This window comes from Anoplopoma fimbria, chromosome 17, assembly GCF_027596085.1.
Source record: "Anoplopoma fimbria isolate UVic2021 breed Golden Eagle Sablefish chromosome 17, Afim_UVic_2022, whole genome shotgun sequence".
In the NCBI taxonomy this organism is placed as follows: domain Eukaryota; kingdom Metazoa; phylum Chordata; class Actinopteri; order Perciformes; family Anoplopomatidae; genus Anoplopoma; species Anoplopoma fimbria.
The window spans coordinates 4,583,097-4,598,315 of NC_072465.1; the positions used below are offsets into that span (position 1 = coordinate 4,583,097).

A 15,219-nucleotide genomic window follows, 5' to 3' on the forward strand; every position below is an offset into this window, starting at 1 on the left:
GTCTTACATAATGTATCTCACATGTTTGTGCAGCTGGTTTTGTCGTATCATGGCTGACTAAATGAGGACTCTTTTCCTCCCCGTCTGGGAGTTACCCGAGTATAGCCCAGAGTAAACATGAAAAGTAGGGCACACGCCTTGGAAGTTGAGGTTAGGTGAAGTAAACGCACCAATGTGCCAATCATGTCAACAGCATTAGTGCTTGAACGCCTTTAATCAAGCGATTGGCGTTCACACACATTGTTCCAAACATGTGTGTCTGTGTGTGTGTGTTTGGATTATGGGGGCTATAGCGACAGTAATCCCCGGACAACATGGACGTCAGAGGCAATCCAATTTGCAGTATGACATTGCTTAACTCTTACAGATACAACCTTGTATACTGTATTTGCCAATATTTAAACGGAAGAGATTGACTTGTCTAGGATTTAACTTGCTTCTTACTAACTGAGGCTTTAATTGGGAACACAGTGCTTTGAGCTAAATGTTAATATGAACATGGCATGCTCACAATGGCAGTGCTAACGTTCTTATGATTACCGGGTATAATAACCACGTTCAACTTCTAATTTTAGCATGTTAGTATGGTAACATTTGCCACTTAACACTTTCAGTGCAGCTGAAGCTGTCAGTTGAATGTATTTGGTCATTACCCCAATGACATGATAATGAAGTTACATTGAAAATTAAAAAGGACCGAGAATGATATCACAATTCATCCTGAGCGGAACATGAATGTCTGCGCCAAATTGCATGGCAATCCATCCAATTGTTGATATTTTTAAAATTTGGACCAATGTGGTGGACCCATAGACTACCCATCCCTAGATCCTAGCCGTTAGCATGCCTTACGCCCTTACACAAAGCATCACCAGATTTTCAATAACTTAATCCCCTTTGTCAGCAGTTTCCAACTTGCATAGGCTGATGCGATAAACCAGAACTTCAGTAGCATCTGTTTCCAGGACAATAGAGCTCTGTTTGTTCAAATGTGACGGCACCCATTACCATGCAAGTATAACAACCCAGTGGAGGTTGACTCTCCTAATCAACCTCTACACCACATTGTCATTCATTTATGCATTAAACAGATGGAGAAGGTGACTGTTACGCACTCTTGTGAACACCAGACACGTGTTGTCATTCTCTGGAGAGAAACACCAGCTGTCAATCAAAACAGTCACTGAAATACTCCTTTATTCCAAATGCAGGACCAGGTCAGCCAAATAAAACATGCATAAGTTGTTTTTGTCATATTCTATCTCTACATTATAGATATTTAATACATAAATGATTCTATCCATACAAAATATAAAAATATGTGAGGCCTCATTTACAACCATATGTACATGGACTTCCTTAACTTAAGTGATATTATTAATTCATTTATCTATGTACATACTATGAACTGAAAACAATAGTACTGTATATCCTATATCTAAATCACATTGCGTGAAAAAGCTAAGCTGTACCAAACCGACTACCTTGCACACTGTGGCATGTAAATTAAGTTATGATTTTAAAAAATTGCACATCAGCTTTTGATAAATGTTGTGACTTGATAGAACTGCCCATGTAACTGTTAGCCTTAATACTCAGGAGATATTCCGAAACATTAAAATGAACAAACATGCAAACACTGTTGCTTTTTCACTGTTAACCGACTGTAATTCATCACTGACTTTCAATAACTTGATATTCAACACTCAACAACACTGAATAAATGGACTGTGAGTTTTATTTATTTTTTTGTGCCAGATGAGAGATTAGAGTACACAAGCTGGACAAAGAGTCTTTTCCTTTACCAGAAGACAGGATGTTAGGAAATAATGCAGTTCTTGCTTTTTCTGCGTTTACGGGTGTGTAACTGCCCGCTGCGGTTGGGTCCTCCAATCCCGTTATACTTATGGACGAGCTCCTGGTTGCTGAGGTAGCGCAGCTGGATGGGTCTGGGGATCGGCTCACCCAAGAAGTAACCTTCATCCTCTGATTCGGAGGATGAAGAGCAGGTGGAGCACCAGCCATCGTCATCATAATCATCCCAGGAGTACTGGTTCAAGCCAGTGCGTCGGCTGGCCCCAGGGTTCTGAAGAGTCAGGTCTGAAGTGGTTCTGGGGCACTGCCTAAACGGTTGGGGCTGGTATCTCCCTCCTCCTCCTCCTACTCCAAACTGGTCCCTGGCGCTCCTTGGTGGCGGGAAACGGTCGTAATCCTCACAGACACGTAGCTGTGGTCTTTCTTGAGGTCTCACCCTTCTGTCTGCCACCAGGTTGAGAGCGTTTTCTGAACGAGACCGACGGGATCTCCGGGAGCGGTGGTGGTGGTGCCGGCGCCTCTGGGGAGTCTCTTCTGGAGCATCCATCCTTATACTGGCTCCCCTTCCACCTACTCCACCACCGACACCACCCACCCTGCGCTCACTGATGGGGGGTAGGCGGGCAGCGTTGGCGCTGCTCACCAAACTCACCCTATCCTCCTCCTGGAAGGTGAAGCCAGGTGGTAACTTAGTCATACCCATACCCACACCCATGCCAGGGCGGTCGCAGTACTGCATTTGATACTGGGAGGACCTGGGAGGATCCATTTCCATGTAGGGCTGATTGGCGGTGAGGCTGTGAATGGACTCGGAGCTACGAAACTGCCCTGAGGAGTTGAGGGTGCCCATGTTACTTTTCTCTGACACGTTCATTCCAGAGTCTTTACTCAGGTCTGGCATGGAGAAACGAGAAAGGTGCTCCTGCCGCTTTCCTCCTCCATCTGCCGAGTTGCCTGTGGGCAAACAGAGTTAAATTTGGTGTCAGTAGGCGGTTTATTCAATGTCATCTCATTAAATGTTGTACTTTTGTCAAGCTAAATTTCAAATTACATGGCCAGCAATGTCAGCACAAGTTCCCATGAAATGCTAACAAATGGCTAGTATTTTACCCACCTGTTGCATTGGACAGGGCCAGGGACTCCATGGATCCTCTTGGGGTCTGCTCCAGAGGGGTCAGTTGCTCTGTGAAGTTAAGTGCATTAATGGGGTTCCTGCTTCTGGCCGCCTGGGTTGCTGCTGGAGGCCCCGTCTCTCTCTCCCTGTCCCTCTGGAAGCCATGCAAACTGATTGAGCGCTTGTCAGAGGAGAAGCCATTGTGGTGCTGAGAACAATGGGACACCTCTGTGAAGCTCTTTTGGGTCCTCAGTTTGGGTGGATAGTACTCTTCTGGAGCTGGCTGTTGGAACCACATCTCATTCAGAGATTGGCCCTTCATGGCTGAGATGGGTGGCCTCTTTAAACCTCCATTCTCCTTGAACCTGTGATCCTGCTGTTTATTATTCTGTACAGAGCAGGTGGGGTTATAGGCAGTCCTGACATTGCACTGGCTCAGGAGCTGGAGCGGGGTGGGGTTGCCAGTTTGGTCTGATTGGGATTCATAATTATAGCCATCACCTGCTTGCTCTTGGTTCTGCCAGGCAGGAGGCTCGCGGGTCAAACTGGGCGTTTGGCTGGAGAGACTCAGAAGATCCATTTGTAAAGACAGTGGGTCCACCTCCCCTGAGAATCTCTCAGTCTGAACTCCACCACCTCCACTCTTCCCTGCCTTGGAGCTGCGTCTGGACTCTCTGGTGGAACGAGCGCTTTGGAAGGCCGAATCGGAGGAGTCCGAGCCATTGGGCTCCTCCCCAAGACTGCAGGAGCGTGAGCAGAAGATCTGGCCCTGCTTGGGAAGGAAGGGCCGACCTAGCAGAGAGCGTTTGCAGCGGGCACAGCAAAAGCAGCCCTCTGTGGCGTGCCAGTGCTGCCCATCATAGGTCATCTGGCCTTGGTCAATGCCTGCAGGATAGATACAGATGGGTTGATTTAAAATAAGATTATGGGACTCATCTATAAATGCACAGTTAAAATACAAAGCACCATGTGTATATCAAAGAGCTTGGAATTTGTTATTTAAAATGTTGTTTTATGTGAAAATAGTGGAACTTTACAAGTTGGTTGTTGAGAGACGAAATAGAGCTGGAGGCTGTAACTTTACTGTTCCTTGGGGCAAGCTTGTTATGGAGCTTTCCCAGCATTATATAAACACATTGCATTTTGATTATGCCTGCAGTTGTTGCAGGGAGAAAGAAAACCAGCTATTTGCTAATGGCTGCCATCTGGTTTCAGCATGTTTTCTGATGGTTTCAATTTATTTCCGTTGTGTTTTAGTTAAATACTTTTCTATATCCTGTCTAACAAATAATTACAGAGCGAATTTGTTGAGAGATATGTGCCAAAATCACACCTGGGCATCCTGTCGGGGGATACGCACACACAGAAGTTTAACAGGAGGTGGAAGTTGGCCAAGAAGAGCTAATATGAAGGTTTCCCTCTGAAAAATACTGCAGTTACTCCTCTACAGGATGCTTGATGTTTAAATTTGTATTCAACTGTCACTTGGGGCAGGGGTCTGTGATAAAAACAGATCATGAGGGTGAAAAGTCACTTGATACAGTCATGCCCTTGCCCCAGGATGGTTTCACGCTGCATGATATATACTGTACATATTTTTGTACTCTGTAAGCTGAGGTCTCTGTGCTCCTCTGCTATGTGACCCTGCCTCACATGCCTGGTGAGGCAGTGATAAAAACCAGGCCACATCCTTTCTGCTGTAGCTCTTTGCTGCTCTGTGTTACTCTCTGCAAATAAAAACGAGGTCACACTTTCATGCTCCTTAAAATATAACTGCAGCCCAATAATGTTCCACTTAATTTTTCCATGTATCCATGTATTTAGCATTACATTTTTTTCTGTTAGCGTTCCTTTGCATAAGCTTATGGTGATTAATGCAGTTTGTATAAACAGTGATAGATGCCTGCAGCATACCAATATGTTCCCCGCAGGAGTCACAGTACTCGGCGTAGAGGGACTCGAAGCAGGAGCAGCAGTAGGGCCGTCCCTCCTTCATGATGTAGCGCTGCCCCCCCAGCACAGTCTCGCATTCAAAACAGCAGAAGTGCTTCATGTGCCAGTGACGCCCCTCTGCCTCAGTGCACTCATCCGCAAGGATGATCTAAGAAAGGAGAAATAAGAAAGAGCATCGTTTATCACAGGTCCTCGGAGGTAAAACCTCGCTTGGGTTATTACTGCTCGCTGAATGACAGGACAAAGGCTCCCTCTGCATACGCATCGCTTTGTCCTATACAGCTTAGCACTCTTAGATCATCCTCTTTGTCACTAACTTGTATAAGTGGCTAATGTGTGTGGGGACTTAAATCTAAGATAAATCTAGATGGTGCATTTACTTTTTAATTAAGCTGCTGTTAAAACACCAGGGTGCTATTGAAGTACTAACGGCGTCCTTGTCCCCATTTGCAGAGAGTGAAAGTCACTGCTAACGGTTGGGAGATCATGATATTGCAAGCTGAACCCATTAGACCGGAAAAACCCTTGCATGTGTTAAACCGTGACAGTGTGTGTTGGGAAGCCTGTGAGCATCACATGACAGCAGCTTGGCCTAATGTAGGCATTCGCAAAATGTGTGTGTTATAACATTCAATAAATAGCTCTACCGAAACTGTCCCATATTACAGGCACAGTATGTTCAAGTAAGTGTTATGTGTGTCTGTTAACACATGGTCGTCCATGTGCAGACGTGCGTGTGCGTGTGCGTGTGCATGTGACCAGCGTCTACCTCATCGCAGGCGGTGCAGCGCGGCTTCAGCCTCTCGGCGTGGTGCCGGCCGCAGTAGATCTTCCCGTCCTGGTAGAAGTAGATGAGGTCCACCAGGAGCTCGTTGCACATGCTGCACACAAAGCAGGCTGGATGCCAACACACGCTGTGACCTGCCCGTGACGCAAACACCGCAATATCGCCACCATTTATCTGGCCTCCGCACTGAAAAGAGATGGAGAAAGAAGAAGAGAGTTTAAGTTAATGACTGCAGCTTTTATTAGAACTTGTGAATACTAAGATCCCATTTTTTCTTTTCCAGTTTCAATTCTAATTCTTAAACTCTAGTGTCTGATACTGAATTAAAATACTATAACTGTGCTAATTTTGCATAGTTCTGAAATCTGTATACACTCGCATCCAGTGGCCAAGAGGTGGACCTTTCATGTTTCCTGTCTGCCTCTGTAACGAAGTAATTAATCCTGAATTACTTTAATCTTTTATACAATAATTGCAAAAGAAAAGGCTATAAAAGCTATTCATACATATATCTGAGAGTCAGCCACGGCCAAATGATTTATTCAAGTCTTGAAGAGCAGTATCAATAAATGATTGTCTTCCCAATCGTGTGAGAAGGCATACTTTTTGCTTCCCTGTGAAGATAGTTCATTGAAATGAACGGATGGGCACCATTTTGAAACATGGGATGGTATCATTCCTTAATGTGAAGTAATTCCTGTTCAAAACGGGTCGATGGGCTACCAGAGACAGATATAAAAAACGATCTATAATCTATATTCACAATTTCCTAAAGCCAAAGGTTATGTCTTCATTGCCTCTGTCCGATCAACAGCCCTAAACCCAAAGATACTCAGTTTACTATCACATGAGACAGCATCTTTACAAAGCTGGAACAAATTTGGCCGCTAAAGGGTTTCCACGCGGTGGATCACCACTGAGGATGTACACTTTTCCAAGAAGTAACATTTTCTAGGAAGTTCAAGTGCCAATTTATGGGATCTTTTGCTAGGTCATTATCGGTGGTGATACAGATTGACTGTATCCGATTGGCCCATCTCTGTCTTTTACACAACTTTACTCGAAACCTGGACTTGCAAATTTCCCCGCTGCGGGACTAATAAAGGATTATCTTATCTTATCTTATCTTAAACTGAGAGCACGAGGGTGTGTTTACATGTGTGGCCAGGGAGGGCGAGGACAGACGCAGAGAGAGTCAAATGGCTGCTGGAGGACAATTGTAGGGCAAAGGGGAGAATAAAGATTGGTTGACATATGGGAGGATAAAAAGGAGAGCGAGATCAGCGTGGAAGTGTAAAGGTAGAGAAGCCAGAAAGATAAACGAGAGGGAGTGCTAAGGAGACAGGGGGGAAAGGTCGTGAAGGCAAAGTAGATTTAGAGGGGTGGGAAGATGGGGACGGAGCGAAAGTTACAATCAGGTTATCTAACTGGCACAGAGCCTTCTGCTGCAAGGAGGCTAAAGGGGGGTGGGGAATTCAATCAATACACACTCTCCCAACAATCTGCTCCCTCATGTGTGTGTGTGTGTGTGTGTGTGTGTGTGTGTGTGTGTGTGTGTGTGTGTGTGTGTGTGTGTGTGTGTGTGTGTGTGGGTCTGCTGAGCGAATGAGAAACACAAGCTATAAAGCAGCTACACACCCGGGGCACGGACACAACAGAGAGTAGGTGCGATTTGCTTGAGTCTGTTGTACACACACTAAAACAAATGGCTAGTGGATGCTGTAGTGAGGTAGTTTGTTGTTAAAAGATCACTCCATTGCACTCTATAGTCCCATAAGGCCACTACAAGAATAAATGTAGAGTAGACAACGCATTAAATATTGATGGGACACCGGGTACTCCTATGAAATATGTTCAGGAGGATTTAGAGCAACTGTAACTTAGTTCTTTAAAATTGTATGTGAGTCAAAGAAGTAATGTCTTTAGCAAACAGCTTTTTTTTGTACACAACGTACACATGCAACACCTCAAGATCCTCTTAAGAACAAAACGTTGAGGTGAGACTGACAAGGTCACAACATTGATATAAAAGCAGAGGACTGCTGCATCTCTGCCCTTTATATGTCAACATAAAGCACCGCTCGTACTTCATTGCAAAGACCAGAAATGCCAACAGGTTTTACAGCATGTCTGTCACACGATTCACTGCTTTCATTCCACCGGCCACATGACGCACCTTTGATCTTGTCACACTTAATAATTCACTCTAACGGGACGCGACTCAGAAATGACATTTTTCAATTTTAACGCTGGGCGCCTTTCAGATCATCTTTGATTTTGTCGTGTCTCTTGACTGCCTGAGAAACGACACAAACATTTATGTTTTTTATATTTCTGTCAGCTACCTGTTCGCAGATTGCCCCCGTCATCGTCACAGGGAACGGGCGGACGTTGCCGCGGCCCAGGTTTTCCCGTTTCCGTTGATTACTGAAGAGCTTCAGTTCTCGCTTCTCCTCGTCATCCAGACCGTTACAGTAGCGTACCTACACACACACATCACATAAACATAGATATGTAAGTATGATCCGTTACGCAGACACAGAAAGATTAAGGTAGTTGCCTCTTTAAAAAAAAAAAATCAATATAGTCTCATGAAACTTTGATATAATTGAACCAATGAAAGGTAGCAATTATCTCAAGTCTAAAGAACAGCCTTTGTTAGCATTTCATGACTAAGACAATCATTCTTTACATTTTTGGTTATTATTGTCAGAATGGTGTAGAGGTGCCAAGGGTATCGATCTTCTTACTAGCAATCACACTAATATCTCAAGATTAATTTAGATAATTATTTATTGATGTTAAAAAAACATATATAGGAAGCTGTGCACACAAACACCTTACTATCTCATTCCCTCCCATTCAGAGGACAGACTATTTTTTCTTGTGTCTGTCTCCTCGCTTCTCTTCTCTTATCTCTGTATTGCCCTGAAGGAGGGGAGGGAGGCATAGATGGAAGGATGAGGTGGTGGGGGAGGGGGTCAGCTTGGACTCTTACCTCATTGTCGTGGGGCGGAAGCTGATGGAGCAGCTGTTTGATGCGGTATTTCTCTCCTGGGCTGTTCACATAGGGCACCTTGTCCTCAGGCAGGGAGCTGTAGTACTGATGGACCTGAGCAAGAGACAGAGACAGAAAGAGGATGAGAGTGATGAAGAACAACAACATACCTGTAACATGTCAACTAGCTGACAAACCCAGAATACACAAAGGGCTGCAGTCAGTAATCATTTTCACAACGCTCTCGATCACTATTTTGATCGATGGATTTATTGTTTGGTCTATGATATCACAAAATACATATCCAGCAAAAGCTTCCATACTCTCACTCTTCCAATGGCATATTTTGTCTGAACAACAGTCAAAACACATTAACGGATAGAGATAATAACGATATGAGACACAGAATAACAACAAATCTTCACTTAGAGGAGCTGGAACCAATAAATGTTGACCTAATTATTTGATAATTACACAAAACGGTTAAATTATTATTAAAATGTAGTCTATTAATCCTTGGCGCTGTGAGGAACTGTGCAGAAGTTTTAATAAACACTAAATTGATAGGATCTACAACTTGAAGAAACCAAAACCGAACACACCCACACACACACACAGAAAAATGACTTAGATTTATGGCCCACCAGCAGAGACTTAACGGAACCTCACCTCTCCATCTTTGCACATTGACATGGGAATGTATTGCTGACCTGTCAAATGTGCACAAACTCACGCACACCCATGCTTAACATGGATGCTTTTAGCAGTGCATGTGCACACAAATGTGTGCGACAGCAGGATAAATGCTAATCTGGCCATTCAAAATTGCTTTGGACATTCTTTACATTATAGCGCCAGACAATGAGTGTCATCCAAGTGTTATTTATTGCAGTCTTTTTTATTACACTGTAACAGGGGGCCGGGGTATAACATAGGTCAGGCAGTCATATATAAATGTATTTTGAGTGGGTGCGAACCATGAAAGCCACAGGGTTTTAAAGGAAGATTTGAGGAGGGAGGTGAAAGAAAGAAAAGGAAAATGAGAGGTGACGAGAGGGAAATAAAACAAAATGAAAATGTTAGATATATAAAGATAGCGTAATGGTAGGGATGAAAAAGATAATGTTTGATCAAATGAAAGAAACAACACATGACGAAGGCTTGGAATGTGAAAAGGAACATGGTCGATACCTACAGACTAGGTCACACCAATCTCAATGACCTGATCTGTCTACTGAATGGATCTACTGACTGCAATGCAATCAGCTTCGTCCTTGGCAATAACACAGAGTCTGTCACAGAAAAACAGATTAACTTGAATAATGCAGAAACGCATTGGTGCGTAGAGACCAGAGACCAAAATATATAGCTTTTGAAAACTCTCACATCTTTAAGTTTAAATTTTCCTAGCAACACATTCTCTATCAAGAGCATTTCCTCGAAGCGTTAAACAAGCATGTTTGTTGTTAGGATGCATTAACAGCAGGAACCTCTTGTTGTAAGCATAACCTAATTCTTCCTGCTCTGCTTTTGTTGGCTTCCACCGGTGTTGGCGAAGACGCGTGATCCTTGGCCAGCAGCACCGCTCCGGACGCCGGCGGGGGGGAGAAATCTCAGGATAATTCATGAAAGACTGAATGTGGTCAAGCACTGATGAATCACACAGTGCCTATGCTGCCAGATGCGCACACACACGCACACGCACACACACGCACACACACACACCTAATGATAAATTACGAATCATGCCCCCAACAACAACAGGGTTACAATCTGGAGGTGAAAGGCACATTGCCCCGAGGAAAAGATCTAAAGACAAATACGCACACACACTCTCTTACATGCACATAATGGACACAGTTGCAGCGAGAGCCAGGAGGAGCAGCTTGTGATAATAACTGTAATCGAAAGCAGACGGAACTAAAGACAGGGCAGAATTTTCGAACTGTACTGAAAGGAGTGTTTTTAAAAGCTGAAGCAGAGGACATTGCATCTGAGTGACAAGAGCGATCGCTTCACACAGCTGGTTTCTATTGCTGCTAATGGCCAGACAGGCAGAGGAAAAGACACCACCAGGCACCAGCCCTGACATTCTCTCAACAAGCCACTTTACAGCGGTTATTGGACATAGATGTTATATTGTTGAGAAAACACTGGTAGTTACAGCCAAACGTGGTAGGAAGGATGTTGTTTTCATAGCGAAGTGAGCACATTTAACGGCTGTGTTTTCATTCTCTGTCTTTCTCTTTTCACAGCCTCGCTGAGATGTGCAAGTGCCCACGGCTTGACACTGCAATCAGCACAGTTGGGGAAACAAATGCAATGCTTTTTAAAGTTAAAAGGCCTGAGATGGGCTAATTATGCAGGAAATAAAAGCTATACTGAATATACTTAAAACTGTACAGCCAAACTAGCAGCTCTGTGAGGTCGTACTTAATAGCAGCAGTGCTTTGAGCCACATGCTTACTTGAACACTGATGGAAATGAGTCCTAATTGTCCTCAGGTTTATTAAACTAGCCTCAGGTACCTTTTAGACTGGCTCTTTGTTGTTTGAAAGTTAATTTCTCCACATCAGAATCTGAAAACCCCTCTAGTTTGCATGAATAACCTTAAACTGAACTGAACTTACTTTCTATTTAAGTAGCCCACAAGTGAGCAGTCTGAAAAGAAGACTTCATGCTACATGCTGAGTAGAATCTGCACATTAGACTGCAGCTCTTGCTACGTGATGGTAAAAAAAATAAAAATGAAAGACCAGATACAGGCCAATGCTGAGTAACATTCTTGGCCTTGACAAGCTGTAACTTGGCAACATCTCAGACTTTTATTTAAGAAGTATAAAGAGAAGAGAGCAAGAGGAGACAGTGGGAGAGAGGATGTTGGCAGGCCCTCCTTCACACTACAATAACATCTCCAACACACTAAGAAATGGCTGTGTTTGCTGATAAAGGTCTGTATTTCAGCAATTGTTGACTAAAATTCCAGCACACACAGGAGAGTTGAACAGTCCCAACTAAGTACCGAGTTATCCCTCATAATTCTCAGATACATCTGATTGAATAGAGCAGTCCTAGTCTGAAATCTCTCTTTACATAGTGGCGACTCTACACCACCGCCTGCTGAATAGACAGCAGTAAATAAACAGATACACAGCCATGGCTCCCTACGGGGAAACCTAAGCCCAACCGTTTAGATCCTGGAGATTAGCTTTGTGTTTACCATCTCCCTCTATTCTCACTTCGTCTTTGTGTTTAAAAGCTCCACATCAGGTGTACTTCCACTTCTTTGCGAGAGGTCACACAACATGTTTCCACAGCTTGAATGACTTGGACGTCAGGTTGGGAAACTAGAAATAATGATAGCTATGGATGGCTATTTTATCTAGGCCTTTAAAAACACTCTTTATAGTCATAATTTCCAATGTTGTTCAGTATTGTGCTAACGGGATACTGCACAGTACAGTTTTCATTACAGCTGGACCGTTCCTGAGGTCATATCACCACTCGACGAGAACCTAATTGTCTTAGGTTTAGACATGTGACCCTGGAGGGGAATGAAAAATAGCTGCGCTCAGTCCTCGGAGGTGAGAACAGGGGGCTGTGCCAACATTGTATTGACCAGCTCATTGCTTTCAGCTCTATCATCAACAAAATGAAACCAGCTGCCATAAACGCTCCTATTGTCCTATAAAACTGGAAACCCTCCCACAGATTCACACATAAAGTTAAATGGAGTATTGTAAAAGAGGATTTTCTTCAACATGCATGGAACCATTTAATAATAATTAATTTGAATAATATCATATATCTGTGTATTGCTCAGGCTTAGCTTAGTCGCCTACTCGACTTGGGGCGGAATGAGCTGGAGATTAATTTGAAAGCTAGAGCCACAAAATCCTTGTTATTCATTAGCCTTCAGAAGGAGCAGTCAGCAAGATTGGGAGCTATCATGAACACCCACAAAATACCCCCACAAAATATAGGCTAAATAGAACTGCTTTATTGGGTTACACTATTCTGGTATGTATGTAAATATATATGATTGTATAAATTATATATGTGCATATCACTGGAAATTCTTTTCTCCAAAACTAAAACGCCAAACATGGACGTTTGGCGTATAAATGTGAAATACCTGGAGCCACACAGTAGTATGTATGGTGAAATCAAAGCTTTTTGATAAATGTGAGTGTGACAGGACCGTCATTGTCATTAGATCCATTTTTCGGAGTTGTGCCCAATTTTGTTAACACCGGCTGTTGGACAACAAACAATACGTAGCTACTTACTAACCCTAACATTTCTGGTCTTTAGATTCATTCACACCACTGTGGCATCTACAATGGGCTGTGATTGACAACAGCTGACTAAACTGCACAGTTTTACAGATGTCTGACGTAGATGTCAGTGGTGCCGTCCAGTGTGAATGTGACAAGCCCAAGTGTAAGATGCTGATACCTGTTCAGGTTTGAGTCCTGGCGGTACCCAGGCGTACTCCTCCAGGGCGCAGCCCGAGTCGTCGTCTGAGGTGGAGTTCCTCTGGAAGTCGTACATCAGCTTGGTGACCGTCTTCTCCATCTCTACAGGCATGGCTGTCAAAGCATGCTCCTCACGGCGACACTTACAGTGCACACAGATCTTCCTACCATGGACAAACACAGACAAAGAGCATCTGTCAAGCCAATGTCGTATGTAGACTACACTTCTGCTTAAGGGAACATATTAATAAAAGATTTACTGGAATAAGATACAGATTAGAAATGAGGGCAACAGTTATTTGACCTCAGAATAAACCACCATTAGGGTAAAAACAAACCCTCAGTTTAATAAATCACTTTGTAAACAGAAATACATTTGGGGAGATAGAGTTTCAACAGAAACAAGAAGTCATGCTGCAGTTGCTGTTTGGGCCTCTGAAGCATGCCATTAATCACCAAAAATAAATATAACCCAAAGTGCTTTTTCAAAGGCAACCTCAGACTACCTGTAAAAAAATAATAAGGACAATCCGTCACCCAACCTACTCGCCTGTAGACATAGTCAAGCCCCCTAAAAAATTACATGAAAGCCTGTTTGCAGACCCTCTACCTGTAAAGGATGTTAACTCCACACAGTTCAAAAGGTCAAGTCTTCCCACTGCAGCCAACAGTAAAATGTGGGTGCTACGAATATTATCCTCTGGGGTACCAAGAACAAGTATATAATTACAAACAGACTATAGAAATTAGCAGAATGCCGACAACGACAACGATGGAAAGTAGGATAGTGCTCCACTCTCATTAGTAAAGCAGACCAACCTAGCTATTACAAAAAGGAAAGTATCCATCCATGTGTGAGTTTCCAAAGAAAACATGGTTGGGAGTGTTTGACATGGACACTCCTCCTGCTAGCTGCTCTTTCATCTCCAGTGGTGTCCAGAGAGTGATAAAGAGAGCTGCGATAGTTCATAGACTCAGACAACTATTCAGGAGTGTTGTCTTACAAAATATTGGGATTAACAGACAGGAATTACTCATTGTAGAGTGACACGGAGCTCGTTAGACATCTCACAAAAAGCAGTGGAGGATGTGGGTTAAATACCTGAGTGCATGGATTAAAATTAGAATAAAGGCCACCTTCACCAGGTCTGTACTTGGAGACACTGCATACATACAGATTCCCATGTCCTTGACAGCTATAAGCCCCTGCATGAAGAGGGGAAACTCTGGGTGGCCAGAAGGTTGCATCCCACTAGCCCTTGCTGCCCCTCAGGCAGCCAAATCTGGGAGACAATCCCATTACCTTCCCAGACGGACGCCTGACAGACAGCCCTATGGAGGAGCTTAAGGACACTGTTTGACAGCTTGATCGGCTGAGGATCTGTTAGTGTACAGTGCTTGGAGCGCAGACAGCACCATGTGGAGAGCTGGCCAAGTCTCACCTTGTCTGTTGTTGAAAGGAGCAGTTCATGTCCACGGGTTGAGTCTTGGTTAACAAAGCACTTCAGTCTATTGGGCTTAGCACTGAGGGATTTTGATGATAGAATGGAAAGGGGAAATACGTAGCTCTCTTAGCAAAACATCCCATTGGCATGCCTGAACTGGCCACTCGACATGTAATCCTTAAAAAGAAAACGTGAAAATATATAGGTCTTAAGTCGTAATCAAGTCAAAATCTCCATCACCACTTGAGATTCCTCGCCACACAAAGCCTGACAGCCTATTACTGTCAGCTCCAGCTTTCAACGCTGCCCTGAGCAGAGAGGCAGGCCTCTGCGGTCATTGTGGAAGGGCAAGCAGAAACTGACTCCACATGAAATGGCCAGATATCATTGTCATGAATATTAATGGTGGTACTAAATAGAGCAGCGATGCAGCTCACGCAGACAGTCATGAAACAGCTGTTGAGCACGCCGACTGGTAGAAGGTTGTTTGGCTTATCCCTGTCTCTGGTGGCATGATGCTATAGCCAGGGGCGACGCAGCTTGCCTCATTACAACCCAGCACCTTCACCTCCATTACTAATTTAAGGGTGATTAACTGGCTGACACACACAGAAATGCCTGCATCTACA

At 43.8% G+C, this 15,219-nt stretch overlaps 1 protein-coding gene across 4 annotated transcripts in view; it reads right to left on the reverse strand.

Moving 5' to 3' along the window:
* Nucleotides 1-1,187: 1,187 nt before the first annotated feature.
* Nucleotides 1,188-15,219, reverse strand: part of prickle2b (prickle homolog 2b) — an 89,916-nt gene continuing 75,884 nt past the window's right edge. For all 4 annotated transcript variants that reach the window (XM_054616156.1, XM_054616153.1, XM_054616155.1 and 1 more), the window contains 7 exons: nucleotides 13,126-13,309; nucleotides 8,668-8,781; nucleotides 8,015-8,152; nucleotides 5,652-5,855; nucleotides 4,844-5,030; nucleotides 2,930-3,814; nucleotides 1,188-2,769 (listed from right to left, as the gene is read on the reverse strand). In XM_054616156.1, coding sequence (XP_054472131.1) covers nucleotides 1,820-2,769; nucleotides 2,930-3,814; nucleotides 4,844-5,030; nucleotides 5,652-5,855; nucleotides 8,015-8,152; nucleotides 8,668-8,781; nucleotides 13,126-13,257 — 2,610 coding nt within the window. In that variant the 5' untranslated portion in view covers nucleotides 13,258-13,309 and the 3' untranslated portion in view covers nucleotides 1,188-1,819. The remainder of the gene's footprint in view (nucleotides 2,770-2,929; nucleotides 3,815-4,843; nucleotides 5,031-5,651; nucleotides 5,856-8,014; nucleotides 8,153-8,667; nucleotides 8,782-13,125; nucleotides 13,310-15,219) is intronic.